Source organism: Peromyscus californicus, unplaced genomic scaffold, assembly GCF_007827085.1.
Source record: "Peromyscus californicus insignis strain IS unplaced genomic scaffold, ASM782708v3 Scaffold_3__1_contigs__length_106647218, whole genome shotgun sequence".
NCBI classification, from domain to species: Eukaryota; Metazoa; Chordata; class Mammalia; order Rodentia; family Cricetidae; genus Peromyscus; species Peromyscus californicus.
Genome location: NW_026294551.1, coordinates 4211436 through 4233959, shown reverse-complemented (window position 1 = coordinate 4233959; position 22524 = coordinate 4211436). Strand labels below are relative to the sequence as shown.

General features: G+C 50.1%; 1 protein-coding gene across 2 annotated transcripts in view; it reads right to left on the bottom strand.

Moving 5' to 3' along the window:
- Nucleotides 1-22524, bottom strand: part of Dnah17 (dynein axonemal heavy chain 17) — a 122233-nt gene that overhangs the window by 30626 nt on the left and 69083 nt on the right. For both annotated transcript variants that reach the window (XM_052755897.1, XM_052755898.1), the window contains 9 exons: nt 22136-22327; nt 16036-16302; nt 13343-13504; nt 11345-11578; nt 9842-10006; nt 4496-4591; nt 4194-4411; nt 858-1065; nt 507-622 (listed from right to left, as the gene is read on the bottom strand). In XM_052755897.1, coding sequence (XP_052611857.1) covers nt 507-622; nt 858-1065; nt 4194-4411; nt 4496-4591; nt 9842-10006; nt 11345-11578; nt 13343-13504; nt 16036-16302; nt 22136-22327 — 1658 coding nt within the window. The remainder of the gene's footprint in view (nt 1-506; nt 623-857; nt 1066-4193; nt 4412-4495; nt 4592-9841; nt 10007-11344; nt 11579-13342; nt 13505-16035; nt 16303-22135; nt 22328-22524) is intronic.

Genomic DNA, 22524 nt, shown 5'->3' with positions numbered 1-22524 from the left:
CCTCTGTCCTGAACACAGCAGACTCCCTTCTCCTCAGCTGCCTAAACCACAGGCCATTAGCACCTAGTTACAGAGCATGGGGGTGGGTGAGGGGAGACACGAAGAGTTGTAGGGACCCAGCCATGTCCTGAGTGAGTGTGTGTTGTTAACATGGACGCGGCCATGTCATGACCGATGCCTCAGCCCCACAGGAGTGGCAAAGCCTTCCCAGGTGAGGGCGGAGCTTTGGAAGTGAAGTGAGTCCAAGTGTGAACGTCGGCAGTGTGTGCAGAAGTTGTCCACCGTGCTTGTGTGCTCCTTACACAGTTACAGCCTGAAGACTAGTTCAACGGAGGTGGGTTTTGGGCTTCCTAGGAGGCCTACACATCGTTCCCCAAGGACACCAAGGACAGTGCTGCCTGGCTCTGGACAGTGCAGATGGCTCTGGACAGTGTTCTGGGCAAGGCTTCTGAGAGCATAGATTTTGGGGTCTGGGAGACAGGAGGTGTGGCCGTGGCAAGGACTACCTGTTAGCCAATGAGATCACCCTGTTGGTGGCGTCGGCCTCCTGCTGACACTTGATTTTCTCAGCTGTTGCTTTTTCGAATGCTGAAGTCAGGTTGCTCAGGTTGGCATTGAGTTCCTGAAAAGTCAAGTTGGGAGATGTTCCCAGCTCTCAGAAGCTCAGGGCCCAAAGGCCCAAGCATCCCCGACAGTCCCCTGGCCTGCTCTACGGTCCCACCCTCTGCCTGTGCTTTCTCATGTCATTTAATAATTCATGACCGTAGACTATGCCAACGTGTTTCAAACAGAAACATTGACTGGCAGGGAGTGGGTGCCGTGGTGTCTCACAGGGCCGGGGGCTTGAGAGCACTTACTGCAATCTTGTTCTTGATCCGGGACAGCTTATCCTGCGCCTCAGCCAGCTCAGCGTTGGCCTCCTCCAGGGCCTGCCTCTTAGGGGCCACGTCACAGTAGACCTCGTAGAAACGTACGATGTTGATGCACCAGGAGCACAGCCCCGCGGCGGCTGTGGACTTGGATCGAATGAACTCGGGGTCAAAGGTGGGGTTGCCTTGGTAGGGCCTGGAAGGAAACCCTGGGTGTCAAGCAAGCCCTGGTCCCCACTCCCCGTGGCTGCCTCTGCATCTCAGGCTAATGTAGCTATGGTCACAGAAGCAGCATGGGGAAATAGTAATGTCTTTTCTTTTTAATCCTTGTGGGGTGTGTGTGTGTGTGTGTGTGTGTGTGTGTGTGTGTGTGTGTGTGCAGGCACTCTTGTGATATGGGCATCTGTGTACCTGTGCGTGCCTACAGGTCAGAGGTCAACCTCAGGGGTTGTGACTCAGTCACCATGGTCCTTGTTTCTGAGACAGGGCCTCTAATGGCCCTGGAACTCCTCCAGCAGCTAGACTGGCTGGTCCGTGAGTCCAGGGAATCCTCCTGTCTGCGCCTCCCCACCGCACACGGCCTCTTACTTACATTCTGGGATCAAACTCAGGGCTGCGTACTTAGGCAGCAAGCACTTGACCTAGGGAGCGGCCACCCTAGCGCCCTCTCCTTTACTGAACGCGTTAACGGTTACAAAAAAGAAGAATGCAACATAAAAAGTTGGCCTCTCTTGTTGGGAGATGTCTCAGCAGGTAAAAATCACTTGCCGGACAACTGAGTTTGATCTGTAGAACTCATGCAGAGTGGTGGCAGGCACCTGTAATCCCTCCCCCGACGACGTGGGAGGCTCGTGGGCCGGCTGGCCTGGAGTACACAGAGCAGTGGAAACACGAGAGACACCTGCCTCACAAGCTGTGGGGAGGGAACTGACTCCCAAAGGTATCCTCTGACCTCCATGTGTGTGCTGTGGTGCCGGTACACCTCCATGTCCCCTCTTCTCTCTGCCTCCCCTGCCCCCATATACATCAGTGCAAATTAAAACACTGGCCTGTCAAGCAGATTTTGGGGTACGTTTCCCTCCTTTCTTCCTAGTGCCCTAAATAGCTGATCTTGTTCTAGTTTGCCAATGACACCATTAATAGGCAACAAGACTGAGGTTAAGGCACCTGTCTGTCATAACACTGACAGGAAGTGGCGGGACAGGACGCACTCACAGAGCACTCTCAGGGGAGCCTGTGGCCTATCCCATGAACAGACTGTGTGACAGGCTTGCTGCAGCCTTGGTCAGAGTCTGGCCAGGGAGAGATCCACATAGGGCAATACTCACACAGCCATTCAGGAGCGGCCGTGTGAATTCTACTTCACAGCGGGATGAGATCACAGACTGGGTGTGGTGGCGCACGCCTTTTAGCCCCAGCACTAGGGAGGCAGAGACAGGTGGATTTCTTTGAGTTCGAGACCAGCCTGGTCTACATAGCAAGTTCCAGGACAGCTATGTAAATGCTGCACATGGTCGCCATGGCCACACATGTCTGTAGTGCTGGCACTGTGTCAGTGGGGCATGAGGCTGAGGCAGGAGGATCTCTGGAGCTCACTGGCCAGCTCTTCTCTCAGAATCTGTGAGAGACCTTGCCTCAAAAGTAAGATGACGAGCAGTTGAGAGAGACACACAACATTGACCTCCGGCCTCCCTAGGGTCATGTATTTGACACTGTTGTGGGAGACTGTGGAAACTTAAGGACTGTGGCCTCACTGAATTGTGGGTCTCTGGGGCCAGGCCTGGAGGTGATTTCTTCTTTGGATGTTGACTTGAGTTATTTCCTCTCCATGTGACTAACCTCAAGCTTCTCTCGCCAGAGGCCGAGCTGCTCCAGCACTGTGCCCCCCCCGCCGTGAAGGACAGTCCCCTCTGAACCGCCAGTCAGAACAGACCCTTCTAAGGTGCATCTGTCAGGTATTTAGTCCTGAGCATATGGAGGCACATTTTTAGTGCTCTTTCAACCAGGGAAAGCATTAGAAAAAGGACTGGAAAGAAAGACAATAGCCCAGGGACTGAGTGGCTGCCTATCACGTGCCAAGCCCTGGGTTCCACCCCAGCACTCTCTATCCACCGCCTCCATACCCACCCACCCACCCACCCCCACTCCATTCTAACCAAACAGTGAGAGTGGTACACCTATGCCCACACTTGAACACAATTATTTTAAAACGTGATTGCTCTGTCTGTCTGTCTCTCTGTCTGTCTGTCTGTCTCTCTCTCTGTGTGTCTGTGTCTGTGTCTGTGTATATATTTTGAGACAGGGTTTCTCTGTGTAGCCCTGGCTGTCCTGAAACTCTCTCTGTAGACCAGGCTGGTCTCAGACTCAGATTTGCCCGTCTCTGGGATTAAAGGTGTGCGCCACCATGCCCAACTTAAACACGTTATTACATTTTATTTGTGCATATGTGCATGTTTGTATGCATGTGTACATGGTGTGGAGGATAGAGGACACACTGTTAGGGTCATTTCCCTCCTTCTTCCACATCAGATGAGTCCTGGAGACTGAACTCAGGCTGCCAGGCTTGGAGGCAATCAATCACCTTTGCCTACTGAGCCATTTGGCCAGCCCCTACACCATACTTTCCTTGTGCCTTAAGTTATCCATGTTGATCAAATTGTTTCAGTATTTGAACTGTCTCCTTCACAATGGGGGCTGGAGATACTGGGGTCACAGTGTGGTCTTTTTTCCAGTCAGGGACAAGTGGCCCCTGAAGATGGGTCATCAGAGGGTACACAAGACAAGAACATACGGCCTGGTGTATTCACAAAAATGGGAGTGCCTTATAAATGTCAGTGGGGTCCCCAAGACACCTTCCCAAGTTCCAGTGTTATCCCCTAGAAAGGCACTCGCAGAGGGACTGTACACACCAGAACCCCAGTGAATGCTCAAGAAGTGGTAAGCCCTCATGGCTGTGTGTACGACAGGAACATGTGGGATGTGGGCAGGCATGTGTGTGGTTATATTAATGTGTGTTAGGTACGTATGTGTGTGTGTGGCCAGCTGCTCTGGCAGGGACAGACCTCTGGGCAGGGCTGGCCTCTCCCTAGTCCTGTGGCCCCAGGTTGTCCCCTGGCTACCTGTCAGCTCTACACGGGAGAAGCCGTGGTCTAAATGTGTGGCTGCAGGTCTTCCTATCTACTCCAGTTCCCTTCCCATGGGGGAGACAGAGATGGCAGGGCTCGCTCCTTGGAGTGAGGACTCTCTGAGTGAGGGCCCTTTTGCCTTGACCTTCCCACCACAGCTCTAGGAGAAGGTGCAGCCCGAGCCTTGCACTAGGCTTACTTGAAGGCCTTCAGACAGGCCTCAGGGATGTGTTCCTTGTCAAACTTCTTCAGAGAGTCTAGGAATGTGTCCACCTTGCCCATCATGATCTTTGCCGCCTTCCAGCTCTTGTCCTTGGGGATCTTGCCCCCAGGAGCCGTCAGGATCATGACAGCAGCTGTGACATTGACCACAGCGTCTGGTGGGGAGCCAAAGGACTTCAGCTCCGTCAGGTTGTTCTGTGGGGACAAGCACATTGAGTGTCACCATGGACCCCACTTGACCAGCCCTGCTCCCTTTTTCCTTCCCACTTCCTGTGTCACCTTGTTCAAAGTATCTAAGGCCTCTTGTGCAGCCAACAGGGCCGGCTCTGCCTTGGCCAGGTCTGTTTCACAGGCCTTCTGTTTCTCAGTGACATTCTAGAAGGCAGACAAACAGGAAGGTTCAGTGTAGGCTGTGCAAACATCCATGCAGATGTCCATCTGTCCATCCATCCATCCATCCATCCACCCACCCACCTGCCTACCCATCCACCTACCCACCCACTTAGCCATATAAATCCATCCATCCATCCATCCATCCATCCATTCATCCATCCATCCTCCCACCCACTCTCCCATCTGAGAAGGGTAGGCAGGGGGATGGGAGAATGAAGCAAACTCTCCTCTAGCTACAGTCAAGCCCCAGTGGTTCTGAGTTCCTGCCAACAGATACCATGTATCTGTTGTCTTCGTTGGCTACCCCAATCACTGGTGACTCTCTGGGTGTGCTCACTCGTAAGACATGCCTCTCTTGCCTTGTCTCCTTGGTCCCTGCCTCTTGCTCTCAGATGAGAGCAACCATGTGCTGAGGGACATGGGATGCTCAAATGGGATTGGGTCCCTCTATCAGCTCCAGCTTCTAGGACTGAAGGGAAGCTCCAGCCCTTCCCTGTCCCTCATTACTCTGAGATCATATTGTGCGATCCTTCCAAAACAGAGCATTTCAAACATGTCACCCAACCCTCATTCACATAAGAGAGTGAGCATTCGACTTGTGGGAGCTCACAAGTGCTCATTCGCTAATGGGAGCACGCCAGCCCTGACTCACTTATGAGTTCAAGTGCTAATTCATTCATGCACTGTTGTAGAATGTTATTGTAAGGTGTGTTACTTTTGTTTATGCTGCATTTGTTTAACTCTGTGAAGCTGTGTTTCTTTGCCTGCCTAGAACACCTGATGGTCATAATAAAGAGCTGAATAGCCAATGGTGAGGCAGGAGAAAGAATAGGCAGGGCCAGCAGGCAGAGAGGATAAATAGGAGAAATCTGGGAGAAAGAAAAGTAGCCAAAGAAGGAGGACTCCAGGAACCAGCCACCCAGCTACACGGCAAGCCACTGAGTAAGATTTACAGAAATAAGAGAATGGGAAAAGCCCAGAGGCAAAAGGTAGATGGGATAAGTTAAGGAAAGCTGGCAAGAAACAGGCCAAGCTAAGGCCAGGCATTCATAAGTAAGAATAAGCCTGTGTGTGTGATATATTTGGGAGCTGGGTGGCAGGCCCCCAAAGAGACAAAGAGCAAAAACAAAGAACAACATTTTGGTGTACCAACATGGCCCTGGAATATCCCCAGGGCCTGAGAAAACTGAAAAGGAAAAAAAGTGGGGAGGAGCGGGCAGAATATGGCTCCTTTAAGAGTTTCAGCTGGGCAGGTCAGTGAGCCCTTCAGCAGCCAGTATGTTAAGTAGGAACAAAACGCTAAGTAAAAAGCCTGCAACAATGCATTCTAGAGCTCTAGGAAGGCTGAATGTAGTTCCTGGTCAGACAAATCTCCCACTGGCTGCGAGTTTCCTGCTTGGTTTTCACAACCCGAGAAGCAGGTGGAGCCAGCTGAGAGCCGAGTGCAGAGGATCCAGGTGTAGGTTAGCAGTTTAAAGGTTTGCTCACATGGTCAAAAAAGGCTAAAGATACCCAATAAAGTCCAGACAGAAACACCTCTAAACAGGCTCCAGTGTGTTTAACAATGTGCGTAGGCTTAAGAAAAGAAAAAGGGTATAGTCATAGAAAGAAATGAATAGTTTAAAAATAATAAAGTTTTTAAAGATGGAGTAAAATAATATAAAAGAAAAAAGTCACCTAAGATGGGAAATACACAGGGAGTCTGAATCCTGTATGTTATTGTGTTGATTTAGAATTTTTTGATTGTTGAAAAGCAAAGGACAGCTGCAAAGAGACCTGGAACTGAAAGATGGATTGTTGAAATAAATCAGCCTGTATACTTTAGGAATGCCTTAACTTTTAAAAAGTTAAAAATTGTATTTGTCAAATGGAAATAAAAAATGTTTTGGAGTTTTGTTCCCACAGGAGACGAGAAGCTGTGGATTCCTTCAGGGTTAATATGAATCAGGCTTGATCAGGCAAGATCTCCTGACTCTTGACAGCAAAGATTACTGCCGTCTTCCCAGGATTTGGCCATTATCTGAAATTTTCTCTCTGGGACCCCAAAGCTGCTTTGTCTACAGACAGAGCAGTCTAGAGAAAACTATGCCCACATTCCCAAGAGTTAGGGTATGAGGGAGGTCTTTGGTTATTTGGTAGGTTATGGATGTTTGTTATCATTTAGGAGAATATAGTATATTGATACAAATTTAAAGTTATTTTTGTTATACTGTATATATGTTTCTACTCTTTTTTTTTTTTTTTTTTTTTTTGGTTTTTCGAGACAGGGTTTCTCTGTGTAGCTTTGCGCCTTTCCTGGAACTCGCTTTGGAGACCAGGCTGGCCTTGAACTCACAGAGATCCGCCTGGCTCTGCCTCCCGAGTGCTGGGATTAAAGGCGTGCGCCACCACTGCCCGGCTGTTTCTACTCTTGTTTAAAGGATTTTTGTATACTGATACAAATTTAAGGTTGTTTTTGTTACGACATATTGTGTATATGTTTCTACTCTTGCTTAAAGTATTGTACCTGTGCAGTTCATTTAAAAATATAAGTTAAAATTTGAAAGCTATTATTATGAACTATTTAGGATAATCAAGAAACATAGGTTAGTAGTTAGTCATTTATAACAATCAAATTTGTAGACATGTTAGGTATGTTTTCTAGGTTAAATAGATATATTTTAGATAGATGGTCTTCAAAAACTTCAAAGACCTATGGAATATGGCATTTAAAATGTTTTGTTAACTTAAAGTTTTTCATGATAATGAGACACATCTGCTCCTGGCAGCATCAATTTACTTCAGAGATGATGGGCATTGAAGAAACTCCTTATGGAGTTTGCTTTCATTGTGCCAAGGTTAGCCACTGGGCAAAGAAACTGTTCTTGCCTTTGACTGCTGACAATGTGCTGTGCAGGCTGGACATGCAGGACACATAGGAAAAAGAATTGTTGAATTTTGCCAAAACAAGATAGCACAGTCCTTCAAATTTCCTGCTTCACAGAGAAGTCTGCCTGATACTCTAGGCCTGTAGACTGAAGACGGATGCCCCAAGGTTGCAGAAGGAACTTTGAGTTACTGTCCAGGCAGCCAGATGTCTCTGTCATTTCTAGAGTTTTGGAAGTTGTTTGCAATGAACTTTTTGTTTACTCACATAATATTATCCTTCTGGGGCCTTTGATGGAGTTGAAGACTAGATAGTTATAGTTGCAGTTTTCCTTAGTTATGGTAGAGAGTAAATTAGGTATAAAACTTTAGATTCATTAAGATAGGATAGATAATGGAGTATTTTCTTTTAATTTGCCAGACACAAATGAACTGGAATTTATTACATTGTGAATGCAATCTTTACTTGATAATTGTTCTTTTTATGTACAGTCTTACTATGTTAAAGTTAATTATTTTAAGATGCGTTACTTTTGTTTATGCTCTGGAACATTTGTTTAATGATGCAAAGATGTTTGATTAAATAAAATTCACATGGGATCAAGAGGCTGAGTCAGCGACTAGCTAACAGGAAGTGGTAGGGAGGAGCCAGGTGAGAAAGGGTTTTTAAGGAGGGGTGAAGAGACTCACAAGGAGAGGAGGTGAGCTACTTGCAATTCAGCCTCTCCAAGGAGCAGAATTCCTCCTTAACCTTTGAATCTAGAGTTCTTTAGAGGGACAGAGTTTTAGTTAAGTTCCCTTTGTAGCTTTGAAAGAGTCAGTGCCTGAGGGAACTGATTTTCCTCTGGCTATGGCCCTTGTGGCCTAACTGTGGCAGGTAGCAGTGGAGTTTCAGTTGCTGTTTCGACAGCTGTGGCTTAAAAGGCAGCAACAGTTAGTGCACGTGAGCATCCACTCATGGGGGCACTCCTTTGCTTTTGGTTGGAAAGGACCCTCAGCCTTCTTGCAAAGTTCAGAGATCAGAGTGACTTGGTGTCTTTGCACAGGAGCAGCAGCCGGGTGACAGGGGAGTGGAGGGCAGTCACCAGACCCTGAGCATGTGGCTGGGCCCCAGGGGAAGGACAGAGGACAGTCTTTTCTCCCTGAGGATCCTTTAGGGACACCTGTGGGGCATAACTAAGGGAAGGGGACATAGGAGGCAAAGATCAGCAGTGGTGATGGGGTAACCCTAGCTTTTTCCCAAAGCACCCCATGTGGGACATTCGTGGATGGAGGGCTAGGGAGTGGAAAGAGTCAGGACACCAATTGTTGCATGCTGTCATCGAGAAACAGGGTCACAAGGTCTTTGTCTGGTCTTGGGTCCCATGTCCAAACCTTAGAGACTATGTCACCCACTAGTTCAAGACCCAAGGGAAGTTATGGACCACCCCAAGCCTCAGTTTCCCTATCTCCCTCACAGGCTTGTGGCTCTGCAGGTTAAAAGGAGAACAGGGACCCAGCTCCTGGTCATCCCAACCTGGGTCTCCTCCCTGTCCAGCACTCAGTGGGAACTACTCGGGCCCTACCTGGTTGCTCCAGGGAGAAGCTATATGCCCAGGGTGTGAAGGGCTCCTTGGGGAATGGGTGCCAGCTGCCATTTTGGAGAGAGTAGGCAGTAACTGTGGGGACTTAAAATTTATCCACTGTCCAGATAGGGGCCTGAGGACGTTCCCCTAAGCAATTGTTTCTACCTGGCAGTTTGCCCACATGGGGGAACCCAGAGCAGAAGCCACAGTATAAGGACTGGTAATCAGGTGGCATCACCTTGACCCTCACACACAGAATGCAGCATTCCATTAAGATGCAGAGGGAAGCCAGGCCTGGTGACATGGGTCTGCACTCTCAGCTACTTGGGGTGCTGAGGCAGGAATGTTGTAAGTTCAAGGCCAACATGGGCAACTTAGTGAAAGAATACATAGAATACACAATCAAAACAGGACTGGGGAGGTGACTCCGTGGTCAGCACTGCTCAGTTAGCATGTGTGAGGTCCTAGGCTCCATCTCCAGATCCACTGAACCCAGAACAACCACACAAAAGGACAGTACAGGAAAGACGCCGCCACTGCAGGAGAGGTGCTGCCCTCGGGCAGGGCCGGGCTGGACCGGGCAGCAGCAGTGCCTGGCCGTACTGCAGTGGAGGGGCTCTCTGTAAGGAGCTTGGCTGCCCCTGGGCTTTCTCTAAGGAGAGTCCTCTTAGAACCCAGCCAGTGAGCATGGGGCCTTCTTTCCCAGCCTCCCTGGTCTGGAGGTTTGTCCTTGTACAAATGTCTCAGCTGGAGTCCTCTCCCTGGGTGGCCTCTGACCCCTCAGGGGGCCCCTGAGACCCACCTTATTGATGACCTCGACTTTGATTTCTTCCTCGTCAGCAATGGCCTTCTCCTTGCTAACCTTCTCTGTCTCCACGCCCACCACCTGGATCAGCTTGTCCGCGTTCTCGTTCTTCTGTTTCAGCTCGGCCTCCTGAAGCGCCAGCTTAGCCTTCAGGTCGTCCACCTAGGGACGGGGAGCCAGGAGAGGGCCGAAGCCTGCTGAGGGCAGCCTCAGATTCAGGAGAACAGCCTTGGCGGCTCCCAACTCCCAGTGACTCTGGAGCCTTTTTAATATATCAAAGGAAAGTTTATATTGAGCACCAAGTGTATACATGACGCTGCATACCTAAGACACACTCCTAGTGTGCTAGGAGATAAGATGACAAGATTAAAAAAAATGTCAACTGAACTGGGGAGTGGGGAGGGAGGTGAACAAGTGTGTGATCCCAGCAGTTGGGAGGCAGAGGCAGAGGGATTGCCAAAGTGTTAAGGCTAACCTGGTCTACATAGTGAGTTCTAGGCTGGATAGGACTACAAAGTGTACTCTTAACAAAAAAGTTTCATTTGAGAAGATTGTTGAAGGTCTTCAGGCGGGGGTGGGGTGGGGTGTTTGAGGTCCTGCAGGTTTCTGGGGGAGAAGCTGAGACTGGGCTCAAAAACTCCCGAGAGCTGGTGAGAGGCTCATCTTGGCCCAACCTGGTAGGGAGGAGGCGGCTGGGCCTCCTGGCAATCTTGGGCAGGGGGCTGTGGAGACAGTCTGGGCTCCACATGAATGAGGTTTAAAGCCAGGCAGAAACCTTGAAAATTAACACAGTACGGGGAGGTTTCTAAGAAGCCTGTGAGAGGCACCCGGTATGAGCAGCATGTAGAAATGGCTGCATTTTGATGGGCTGCCTTGAACTTGAGAAGCATGCTTCCCTGGACACAAGGCAGGATACCACCATGTGTTGGTTTGAAAGAAAATGGCCCCCAAAGGGAGTGGCAGTATTAGGAGGTGTGACCTTGTTGGAGGAAGTGTGTCATTGTGGGGGCGAGATTTGAGGTCTCTTTTCTCAAGCGTCACTCTGTGACAGTCAACTTCCTGTAGCCTCTGGTCAAGATGTAGCTGACGCCACATCTGCCTGCACACCACCATGCTCCCCGTCATGATGATAATAAACTAAACCTCTGAAACTGTAAGTGAGCCACCTCAATTAAATGTTTTCTTTGTAAGAGTTGCCATGGTCATGGTGTCTCTTCACAGCAATAAAAACCCTAAGACACCTCACATGTGCAGGGTGCCCACTTTAACGCTGACATCATCAAAGCATTTCACATCTGTTGCTTTGTATTAGATTGCACATCTGTTCTCCAGTTCTCAAAGGTTGGAGTCACATGCATCCCACTGCCTGGGATGTTCAGCCCCACACATGACTGCAACCCCACGTGTGGCTGTCCTCCATATGTGGCTGTCCCCCATGGGAGCCCTGTTGCCGTGAGAAGGTTCTATAGCACTATAGCAGCCTGGGTGTCTGGCTCCTACCTGAGAAGCCGTGCTCTGCAGCTTCATGAGGCCGTTCTCCAGCCGCTCAATTTTGGCAACCAGCTCCATCCTCTTCTTGGCCAACAGGTTCTGATAGAGTTTGATCTGCTCCAGGAAGGTCTTCGGTGTGGTGTAGTTGTACCGCCTCTCAGTCGCCAGGTACACCTTGGACATCTCGTTGACTGTGGTGTGCACGTAGGCCATGAAGAGACTGATGGAGGTCTTCACCTCAGGCTGCAAGCCGGGACGGATGAGATGAGCTGGGCTACTCCTCTTGGGGCCCCATACAACACACCCATGCCTCCTGGGGCCCCAGCCTCATCCTGTAGGGCCTACAAGAAGAGGGGCCGCTGCAGGCCGTAGCATATTCACTCAGACCCTGCATGAGATGTGCCAAGGCCTGACCTGTCTCTAGTGTCAAGAGATACAGGAGAGGGTCTGAGGAGATGGTTCGGCCAGTCGAGGGCATTGCAGCCACGAGGAGCTGAGTTTGATCCCCAGAACCCACGTAAAAGTCCAGTGTGTTGGCACATGCTTGCAATCCCAGGGCTGGGGAGGTGGAGACAGGAGCATCCCTGGGGCTTGCCGTCCAGCCAGACTCTAGAGCAGTGGTTCTCAACCTTCCTAATTCTGTGACCCTTTAAACACAGTCCCTCATGGTGGTGACGCCCAACCATAAAATTGTTTGTTGCTACTTCATAAATGCAATTTTGCTATTCTGTGAATTGTAATATAAATGTCTGATATTTCCAATGGTCTTAGGTGACCCCTGTAAAAGGATCATTTGACCCCCACAGGGGGTTGTGACCCACAGGTTGAGAACCACTGCTCTAGATGATTAGCAAGCTCCAAGGCAGTGAGAGACCGTTTCTCTAAGGAAGTAGGTCATGTTCCTGAGAATGGCACCCAAGGTAGTCCTCTGGTTTCCATGTGCATGTGTGTACACACACATAAGCATACATACACACACACACACACACACACACACACACACACACAGACACACCCTACAAAGAGGGTTTTCAAGATGGCTCAGTGGGTAAAGCTAATTGCTACCAAGCCTGAAGACCCAAATTCAATCCCCTGGGGCTCACCCTCAAGTTTCCTCTGACCTCCATACCTGCTCTGTGGCAAGTGTGTGTGCCACCCCCCAAACACTTGTGTGCTTACACACTCACATGCACACACAGGCACAAAGCTAATTAATTTTTTTTTTTTAAAGAAAAGGAGAGAAAGCCAGGCGGTGGTGGCGCGCACCTTTAATCCCAGCACTAGGGAGGCAGAGCCAGGCGGATCTCTGTGAGTTCGAGGCCAGCCTGGGCTACCAAGTGAGTTCCAGGAGAGGCGCAAAGCTACACAGAGAAACCCTGTCTCGAAAAACCGAAAAAAAAAAAAAAAGAAAAGGAGAGAAAAAGAACTAAAAAGAGTTGCAGGAGAGCAACGCCCCCTGAGCTGGGCAGAGGGAGTGTCAGGTGACTTTGAATCACTGAGGTTAATCTAGAGTCTGGGATGCAGCAGAGCTTATCATTTTGACACATGTGTGCACACATTCCCATGCTTTCACAGGCTTGTATACTGGGGAAGTGCAGAGCTCAGATTTTGGGTTTTTTGTTTTTTTGTTTGTTTTTGGTTTTTGTTATATGAGACATGTAGCCCAGGCTGGGCTCAGACTTATTGCCTAGAGGAGGCTGGACCTTAAAACTCCTGACCCTCCTGTCTCCATCTCACAAGAGAACATGCTTTTCTATGCCAGTTACATCAGCAACATTGCTGGGCATTTCTGGCACTGGATCCCTGGGCTTATCATCTGTCATCCTCCTTGAGGATGCTTGGAGCTTCTGCCCCACAAATGGCCCAAACAACTTTGTTTCAGTCTTGGTTGATATGAAAAGGTGCTCCCCTGTGCTGCAGCCCTGGCCAGCACCCAGGGCCATTCCTGCATAGATGGGACACCTGTGTCAGGGACTGAAGGCAGAATCTGGGTGTGCTCGGCCTCACCTGGATGCCCTCTGTCTCCTGCAGGAATCGAGCACTCACAGACACCAAAGCATCTTCTGGCCACTCATGGAACCAGTTGATGGCTGTGCAATTGACCACGGCCGGGAACTTCCGGGCTCGCACACGCAAGATGGAGCCCACGGGGGAGAAACACAGAATCACCTGAATGTGGGACAAAACAAATGTCTGTGGGAGTTGTTGTTGCTGAGGTTAGACCATGTCCGTAGGTTGTTGCTGGGGTTAGACTCTGTCATTTTGGCAGAGGTTAGATGTGGTGATATTTTATTTTTGCTGAAATGTGGTGATATATTATTTGTGCTTTAATAAATAAAGCTTGCCTGGAGATCAGAGGAATAGGAACAGCCATTGTAAGTAAACAAAGAAGTCAGGTAATGGTAGCACACGTCTTTAATCCGATCACTTGGCAGGCAGAGATCTGTCTGGATCTCTGTGAGTTCAAGGCCACACTGGAAACAGAGCCAGGTGTGGTGGCACATGCCTTAAATTAACACTGGTTAACCATGGAAGTCTGGAAGTCTATACAGACAGACAGGAAGTGACAGAGCTGGGCAGGAAGAGGAAGTGATGTAGCTGGACAGAGAGAGCAAATCAGATGGCAGAACAGCAAGGCACATAGGTGTGGGTAGACAGGAAGTCACTCGCATTTGGAAGCGGTGAGGTTAGCTTGTGGCTGTTCCTATTCCTCTGATCTCTCTCAGGCTTTAACCCCTATATCTAGCTCCATGTTTTTTATTTAATAAGACCATTTAGAAATTCGTCTACAGTTAGATCCTGTCATCTTGGCAGATGGCTCCTTTGGAAGCCCAGTGTTCTCCGGGCCTCAGTGTCCATGGGGGCACTTCTGCAGAGCCCTGTGAGGCATGGCTGGGTACCTCACTGAACCAGTGTTTAGCTTCACAGCTCTACCTCATGCCGTGAAGTGCAGGATAGCTCCACACCTGGCTGGATGAGGAAGGGGTGGGGAATGGGTCCTGTACTCGGCAGATGAGGACTGACAGCTGGGAGGCTGGAATTTCTTCTGAACCTAGCTAGATAAGTAGCATGTCCTCCAAGCCCTGAGGGCTGATTTCCAGTTGGGGCTCTGGTTTCCCAAGCCTCCCTGGGAGATGGAGGGGAGCTGTGGAGAACTGTCCTGGGCTCTCCTGGTGGATGGGGACATTGCTTCTTATGGAGTCTCAGGCTCCCTTTGCTCACTCTGGCATTTCTTTCGGGGCACAGTGTCTGGATGGAAGGGGCTGTGTGGATCAGCAGTATGACCTGACTTCCTGCTCTCTCTAGAGGTGATACAGTGTCTGTAGCCCTTGGTGGTCAGGGCCCTAACAGGCCGTGGGGGCAGGTTGCAGCTGTCAGGAGCTTAAGTGCCACAAGCAACATCTGTTGACAGGACTGTGAGCCAGAGAGGGACACAGGGGACACTGTCTTACTGCACCAGTGGGGAGCACATGACCATAGATACTCAGCATGGCAGGGGGTTGGCTCACTCCACCTGAACCCTGAGGAGCAGCCAAATGTTCTAGGTGCCTGTGGTCTTAGGGAGTTTAGCTTGCTTTTCTTCAGGTAATGTTCGAGGTCAAGCGCTACTTTCTTGCTCTAAAAATTTCATTTATTATTGTACATATTCTACATGTTGTAGAATATTTAACTATGCATAGTTGAATTGGTTTAACTATGTAAAGATGTATTTGTTTATGTTGTATTTGTTTATGTCAGGGTATGTAACATTTGTTTAATTATGTAAAGATGTATTGCCATTTTATCTTGCCTGCCTAAGACACCTGATTGCTCTAATAAAAAGCTGAACATCCAATAGCAAGAAAGGAGGTATAGGTGGGACTTCCAGGCAGGGAGAGTAAATAGGAGGAGGAAGTTAGGCTGGGGGAGGAAAAGAGATGCCAGGGGCCAGAGGAAGCAGGAAAGCAGGACATAAAGAATGAAAGGTAAAAAGCCCTGAGGCAAATGTAAGTGAATAAAAACAGATTAAGTTAAAAGAGTTAGTGGGACAAGCCTAAGCTAAGGCTGAGCATTCACAATTAATAATACGTCTGCGTGTCTTTATTTGGGATCTGGTTGGTGGGACATACATTTGTATACAATGTGTATGGACATCATGGGACAGCTTCATGTGTCTAGTCCTTCCACCTCCTTGCTGGTTCTAAGAATTAAACTCAGGTTACTAGGCTCACGACCAAGGTGTCTTCCCACCCCTAAAGGTGTGTTCTTTAATTTTTAAAATGATTATGTATGAAAAGGGGGGAAGAGAGAGAATGTGAGTACAAGTGTCTGCAGAGGCCAGAGGAAGGTCTGGATTCCCTGGAGCTGGAATTATGGGTGGTTGTGAACCACCGTGTGGGTGCTGGGAATGGAACTCAGGTTCTCTGGTAGAACAGCCAGTACTCTTAAGTGATGAAACATCTCTCCAGCCCCTCAAGGTATTCAATCTATTTACACTTGATATATGTGTTTATACAAGGTTTCCTCTAGCCCCCAGGTGCCTCTGGCAGCCCTAAGAAATGAACTCTAGGCCCTAGCTCCTCAGCTGCTCCCCATTGCCACCACTCTTTCCTGATTGACTTTCATGTCCTGGGAAGAAATAGCCCCAACTCTACAGAGGAAGACCCAGGTTACAGGGGGAAAAGCTGAACCCCTCGGCAACTGTCAAGGTGGAAGCCTACCTTGAGCTGCCTGCGCACTTTCTCAATGAAGAATTTCCAGCATATCTCTCGAGTGTCGGCCATGCCAAGGGACTTCACCTGTGGCCGCATGGAGGAGATAATATTTTCCAGATCATCTTCCCCAAACAGCCCTGGGATCTCCCCGGAGGCCAACAGGTCATTGATCAGCACCAGGAACTGCTCCTCAGCCACTTGGGAGTCTGTCATCAGGAACACAGAGGGCACATTCTTCACTGCGGACTTGATGTACTGGGTAGCGAGGTCAAGCTGCATTGAAGAAGGACAGTGTTCCTCCTTTAGGGCCGTTGTCCACAGCCACTCAGCAAGGGCACTTGTGGACCGACTTTCCAGGAGCCTGAGACCTCAAGGGGACACTGCCATGCTCTGGGGATGGATGGATGGGCGCGTGCTAGGTGCAAGGCTCTTAGTCCTCAAAAAGGAAGGCTTGCAGCCACAGGCACGAACATGAGGACACCATGCTTCAGTCAGACACTAGAGGACAGACACTGAGGGTCCACTTGCACAAGGTCCCTAGAACTGTCACATTCACAGAGAAGGGAGGGAGAAAGGCAGGTGCCAGGGCCGATGAAGGGGAGGCGGGGAGTTTCGACTTTAAGGCTTTTTGATGTTATTTTATTGCATTTTTAAATGTGTGCATGTGTGGAGGTCAGTGGGAATCATTTCTCTCCTTCTACCGTGTGGGTCCCCAGGACCAAACTTTCAAGCACTGGGCCATCTTGCCTGTCCTGTTGGTTTTGATACAGAGTCTCATGCAGCCCAGACTGGCCCTGAGCTTGGTGTATAGCTAAGACTAAACTTGAACTCTTGATCCTCCTACCTTCACCTCCCAGGTGCTAGGACTGGAGGTGTGTGCCACATCTGGTTAGCTGGGGTTGCAGGTGTGTGCCACATCTGGCTAACTTGGTAAGACTAGAAGTTTCCTGGAGATGGACGGTTGGCCAACAAGGTCCACACGCAGAATGCAGAACCAGCATTTCATTGCGCGCATGCGCACACACACACACACACACACACACACACACACACACACACACACAGTAGGAGACAGGGGTCAGGTGAAACTCTGAAAAAGGCCCTAAATAAAACTAATTCACATTCAGATTCCAGGACCTAACCCTGGGAGAGTGGCCTGACCACAGCAATCTCCTTCCACATTCCTGGGAGGATTTAAAGAAATAACTGCCTCTTCACCAGTGGTCTCTCCTGGGCTCTCTTCAGGGACTCCAGCCCTGACACACAGTGCCAAGCTTCAGCTGCTCTCCATGACCCCTTCATGCCTTCAAAACCAGCACCACCTGGGTGGCTCTTAACACTCCCAACTCTGGCTGCCAGCAGGAGATGCAGCCATGGCCCCTCTGAACCGCAGCATCCATGCTCTGACCCTGAGGAATCACTCTAGACGACTTCACCTCAGTGACACTGGTCTCTTCTTAATTACGGTTGATTCTTCAGCCTCAGCTGACCAGCCTCAGCCATCCCAGCAAAGGTTTTGCTTCAGTGGTCCTGGGCTCTTGTTATTCATAATTGATTCTTCACCGCAAGCTGACAGGTCCTTAGCTCAAAATATCACACACAGGGCCCTGGTAAAGTCTTTAAGGACTCTCAAGCTTCTCTCTGAAGTGTCACAAGCCAGGCCTCCATCATTGCACTGTTCTCAGCATGCTCATCTCCCAAGATCCCACAGAACAGCTCACTGAGCTCTGAGCACTCAGTGGCTTTTCCAGCCCAAAGTTCAAATACCACCACAGTCCTCTCAAAACACACAGGTCAGTTACAGCAATACCCTACAACCTGGTACTAATTCCTGTCTAAGGAATTAAGACTTCTATTGCTGTGATAAGATATCATGACCAAAAACAATATGGAATATACCTTTAATTCCAGCACTCAGGAGGCAGAGCCAGGTGAATCTCTGTGAGTTAGAGGACAACCATGGTCTACATGGAAAGATCTTGCCAAAAAATAAAGCAATTTTGGTAAGAAAGGGCTTATTCTAGCTTCCAGCTCTCAACTCATGCTACATCATCAAGGGAGCTAGGGCATCAGGAACTCAAGGCAGGAACTGAAGCAAAAGCCATGGAGGAATGCTGCTTACTGGCCTGTTCCTGACGACTTCCTCAGCCTGCCAGCCTGCCTGCTTGCTGCCTTAGTCAGGGTTTCTACTGCTGTGAAGAGACTCCATGACCATGGAAACTCTTACAAAGGAAAAACATTTAATATAAGGGGTGGCTTACATTTTCAGAGGTTTAGTCAGTTATCATCATGGTGTGACATAGTGGTGTGCAAGAAGACATGGTGCTGGAGAAGTGGCCAAGTGTCCTATATCTTGCAGTCAACAGGAAGTGAACTGTGACACTGAGAGTAGCTTGAGCATAGAATTTCAAGCCCGCCCCCACAGTGACACACCCACTCCAACAAGGCCACACCTCCTAGCAGTGCCACTCCCTTTGGGGGCCATTGTCTTTCAAAGTACCACACTTGCTTTTCCTTCCTTCCTTCCTTGCTTCCTTCCTTCCTTCCTTCCACAGTGTCTCACTATGTATCCCTAGCTGACCTAGAATTAACTATGTAGACCAGGCTGGCCTGGGATTAAAGGCATGCGTCACCCCCCACCCCACCCCACCCCCACCCCGGCTCAGCCTGCTTTCTTATAGCACCCAGGACACTACTGCAGGGGTGGCACTGTCCCCAGTGAGCTGGGCCTTCCTGTCTCAATCATCAGTCAAGAACATGCACGACAGGCCATCTGATGGGGCGCTCTCCTCCAAGATGACATGGCTGTGTCACGTTGGTAAAACTAGCCCACACACCTGCCTCTCTTCCGTATAGTGCTTGGGATGGGCCCAGGGGCCTTGTGGTGTTGTGCATGCCTGGTAAGTGCCCCACTACCGAGCTATAGCCGGCTGGTGTTTGTTTGTTTGTTTGTTTTGTTTTTTTGAGATTGGCTCTCCCTACACCCTGAAACTCTCAAGGCTTCTTGCCTTGTACATATCAAGATTATAGGTATGTGCCCACCACACATACTAATTTGCTTAGTAAGGCCTACCAATTCTCTAAAGGCTCTGTAATTCTCTAAAAGGTTTTACAGATGTCTATGAAAAGCCCAAAGTGGCTTAGCTCACCCATTGCATAGGAGCCCAAGTCCTGAAGGGCTCCCAGTTTAGAGAAACATCGCCAAGGTTCCTCTTTTGGGGTTGATTGGTAAAAAGCAAGTCTCAAACTCCATATTTTTGGCAAGCTAAATTTTTTTTTTTTTGAAAGTGAGGAAAAAAAAAAAAAGAAGCTCTGAATTTGGAAAAGCCAAGGCTGCAGGGGAATTCTCCACAGCAGTGACCTCAGGAACACCTCCAGGTGGGGGCCTGCTGAGGTCGGAGTAAGGACACTGATCTTATCTTTCAGTGCACCTAGCACTGTGGCTCAGTGACGAATCCAACATTCATCCCAGGAAGCAGGAAGGACAGTAGCTCTTTCCAGATGACACACCGGAAGCAGCTGCTGGCAGGCCCACCCCCACAGTCCACGGTAAGGATCCTGCCACCTGAGTGCTAAGGCCAAAATGGCAGCTTCTGGAGAAGCTGTTGGGCCACAGAAGCCTGAAGACACGACGAGGTGGTTCCCTTGTGTGAGGAACCTCCTCATCTGCATCCACTTGGGCGCCCTGTCTCCCAGGTTCCCTGGAGAACCTGCTACAACCAAAGCCACAAGGAATGTTCTTCACTGAGGCCTGCCCAGAACCTCTGCAGCTTTGGCCTTGTAGCCTAACCCTGTCCCTCGTCTCTGCTGACTGGTGGTCTGTCCAGCATCTTGTCCTGCACACTTTGCATGCTGGGCCACTGCTGTGGGATGGTCTGTATGCCAAATTGCTCTGATTGGTGAATAAATAAAACACTGGCCGGGCGGTGGTGGCGCACGCCTTTAATCCCAGCACTCGGGAGGCAGAGACAGGCGGATCTTTGTGAGTTCGAGGCCAGCCTGGGCTACCAAGTGAGTTCCAGGAGAGGCGCAAAGCTACACAGGGAAACCCTGTCTCGAAAAACCAAAAAAAAAAAAAAAAAAAAAACACTGATCGACCAGTGGTCAGGCAGGAAGTATAGGCGGGACTAACAGAGAGGAGAACAGAGAAAACAGGAAGGCGGAGAGAGACACTGCCAGCCGCCGCCATGACAAGCAGCATGTGAAGATGCCGGTAAGCCACGAGCCACGTGGCAAGGTATAGATTTATAGAAATGGATTAATTTAAGATATAAGAACAGTTAGCAAGAAGCCTGCCACGGCCATACAGTTTGTAAGCAACATAAGTCTCTGTGTTTACTTGGTTGGGTCTGAGCGGCTGTGGGACTGGCGGGTGACAGAGATTTGTCCTGACTGTGGGCCAGGCAGGAAAACTCTAGCAACGGGCCACCATCACTACAATCGACTCTCTTGTGCTGCTGAGCCCACCCGCCTCTCATCCTCTGTGGCACTTACAAACCCCAGGGGGACCATGTTCACTGGCCATCTCCTGTGTGCCTGCCACATCTTCCCCATGGGCCATCCTCTGCGTCTCTCAGTCGACTGTGTCTCTCCTTTGTTCTAAGATATGGCAGGCCTTAGCTTACACATCTTGGGATGGAGACCAGTGATTTCCACACGTTACCCTAAGTGCTTCCGAGCACACTCTGAAATCTTCTCCCCCATCTTTAGCCTCTGGCAGGTGCCTGCCGCTTCCGGGACTCACTTTAAAGGACTGCTGTAAAGCATCAAGAGTGCATGTGTGCCGGCGGCTCACACCAGCTCATGCCAGGTCACACCAGCACCATGACACTACTGTAAGACAGCTTAACTGCTTGGAGATTGCGCCCCTCTTATGATGTGGGTTCTCTTCCCCAGCTTTTTCTTCACTCTTTGAACTGGGTCTATGGAGGGAGGGAGCTTGCTCACCGTGGGTGTGGGGTGACGGATTTCTAGACCATAATTACAGTGCTGCTGTGGCTGATGACCACAAGTAAAAGACTGAGCACCCACTATCGGCTCTAAAGCGAAGAGTCGGTAATAAAGCCCCCACAGGGACAGAACAGGAGCTGGCTGATGGATGGGACAAAACCTTCGAAAACACATGGCTCCTGGTGGTGGGGGATCCAGACAGCACTTGAATTGGCATGATGATGTCACTGAAGGCAAAAGCATGTGTGCTGGCATGGTGCAGGAAGGCCTCGTGTGGGAGGCTCTGTCCCTTTACATGAGGATTTGAAGATAGAGTTGGCTAGTCCTGTGATGTTCAGCATGGAATCCACGGGAAAGCACAGGAAATGGGGCCAGCAGCCGGAGGCTCATCCAGAGGTGGTGGTTCCCAGACTGCACTCCCAATCTCCCCGGTCTCTACGGGTGCCAGGTCCTCACCTGCACCCCACATCCCAGGCACTGAGCTCTCCAACCTCCAGACCCATGCGACCAGGCCAGGGACTGCTGTATTCGCTGTGGGGAAGGTTCCCTAGGGGCTCCCTGGGCGGGTCTGGCATCGCCCAGACCCTGCTGAGGCAGCTCCAGCATGAACGTAGATATGACTGTGTCATGTGGGCTGCTCAACGTCAGGTTTCTTCCCCTGCACTCCGATGACTTGTTCTGGCTTAATAGTGTTTGACTGGCACGTGCTCCCTGTGAGACCAGCTTTCGGGAAGGAGAAATCAATGGCAGGGCTCAGCAGCATGCCCGGGGCACGGCGGACCTACTGCACTAATGTGGACTCAGTCAATTCAGGATGAACTGTTCGCATCAGGGTCTGGCATGCGACGAGACGCGCAGCGGTGGCTCTGAATTCTTCAACGTGGGGAACTGGCGACAGCAGAGTTCACCCAGTGACCAAAGCAGGAATCTCACTGCTCTGGCACGGACCTCCACCCTTCTTTGCGTAGATCTCCACTCTGACCCCCTACACTGAGATGAAACACTGGGTAACTGGGACGCGCTCTTCTCCCTCGTCACAGGAGCTTACGCACCAGTCCACTGTGTCCTGGCCTTCTCTGAGATCAAGGGCACTGGTTGACCTCACTTTGGGAAGGGGTACGGTGGGCCTTTGCTCTGCCTCCCTTGGGGCCCTCACCTTGAGGTCTGCGACCGCATAGCCTTTCTTGAGGGTGATCTGGAAAACGTCCAGGGCACTGATGTAGGCAGCCAGGCGTGACAGGCTCTGCTTCCCACTGCCGCCCACGCCCACCAACAGGGCATTTCCCCGAGGAGACTCCAGGATGCGGTTGATCTTGCAGATGTGTGCTACAGCATCCTCAAACAGCACCTGGAGAGGTTAGAGGGGTCGTGAGAGTTATCCCTTTGGAGGACACAGGCCCTGGCCAAGGTCATAGCACCACCCCTGTGGAGATCACAGGCTCTCACCAAGATCGCATGATTGTTTGTGCTCAGAGGAAGTCACCTGCATGGGCCAACCTCATGGAGAGCACTGGCTCTTGCTAATCCCTGGTAGGGGCTAATGGC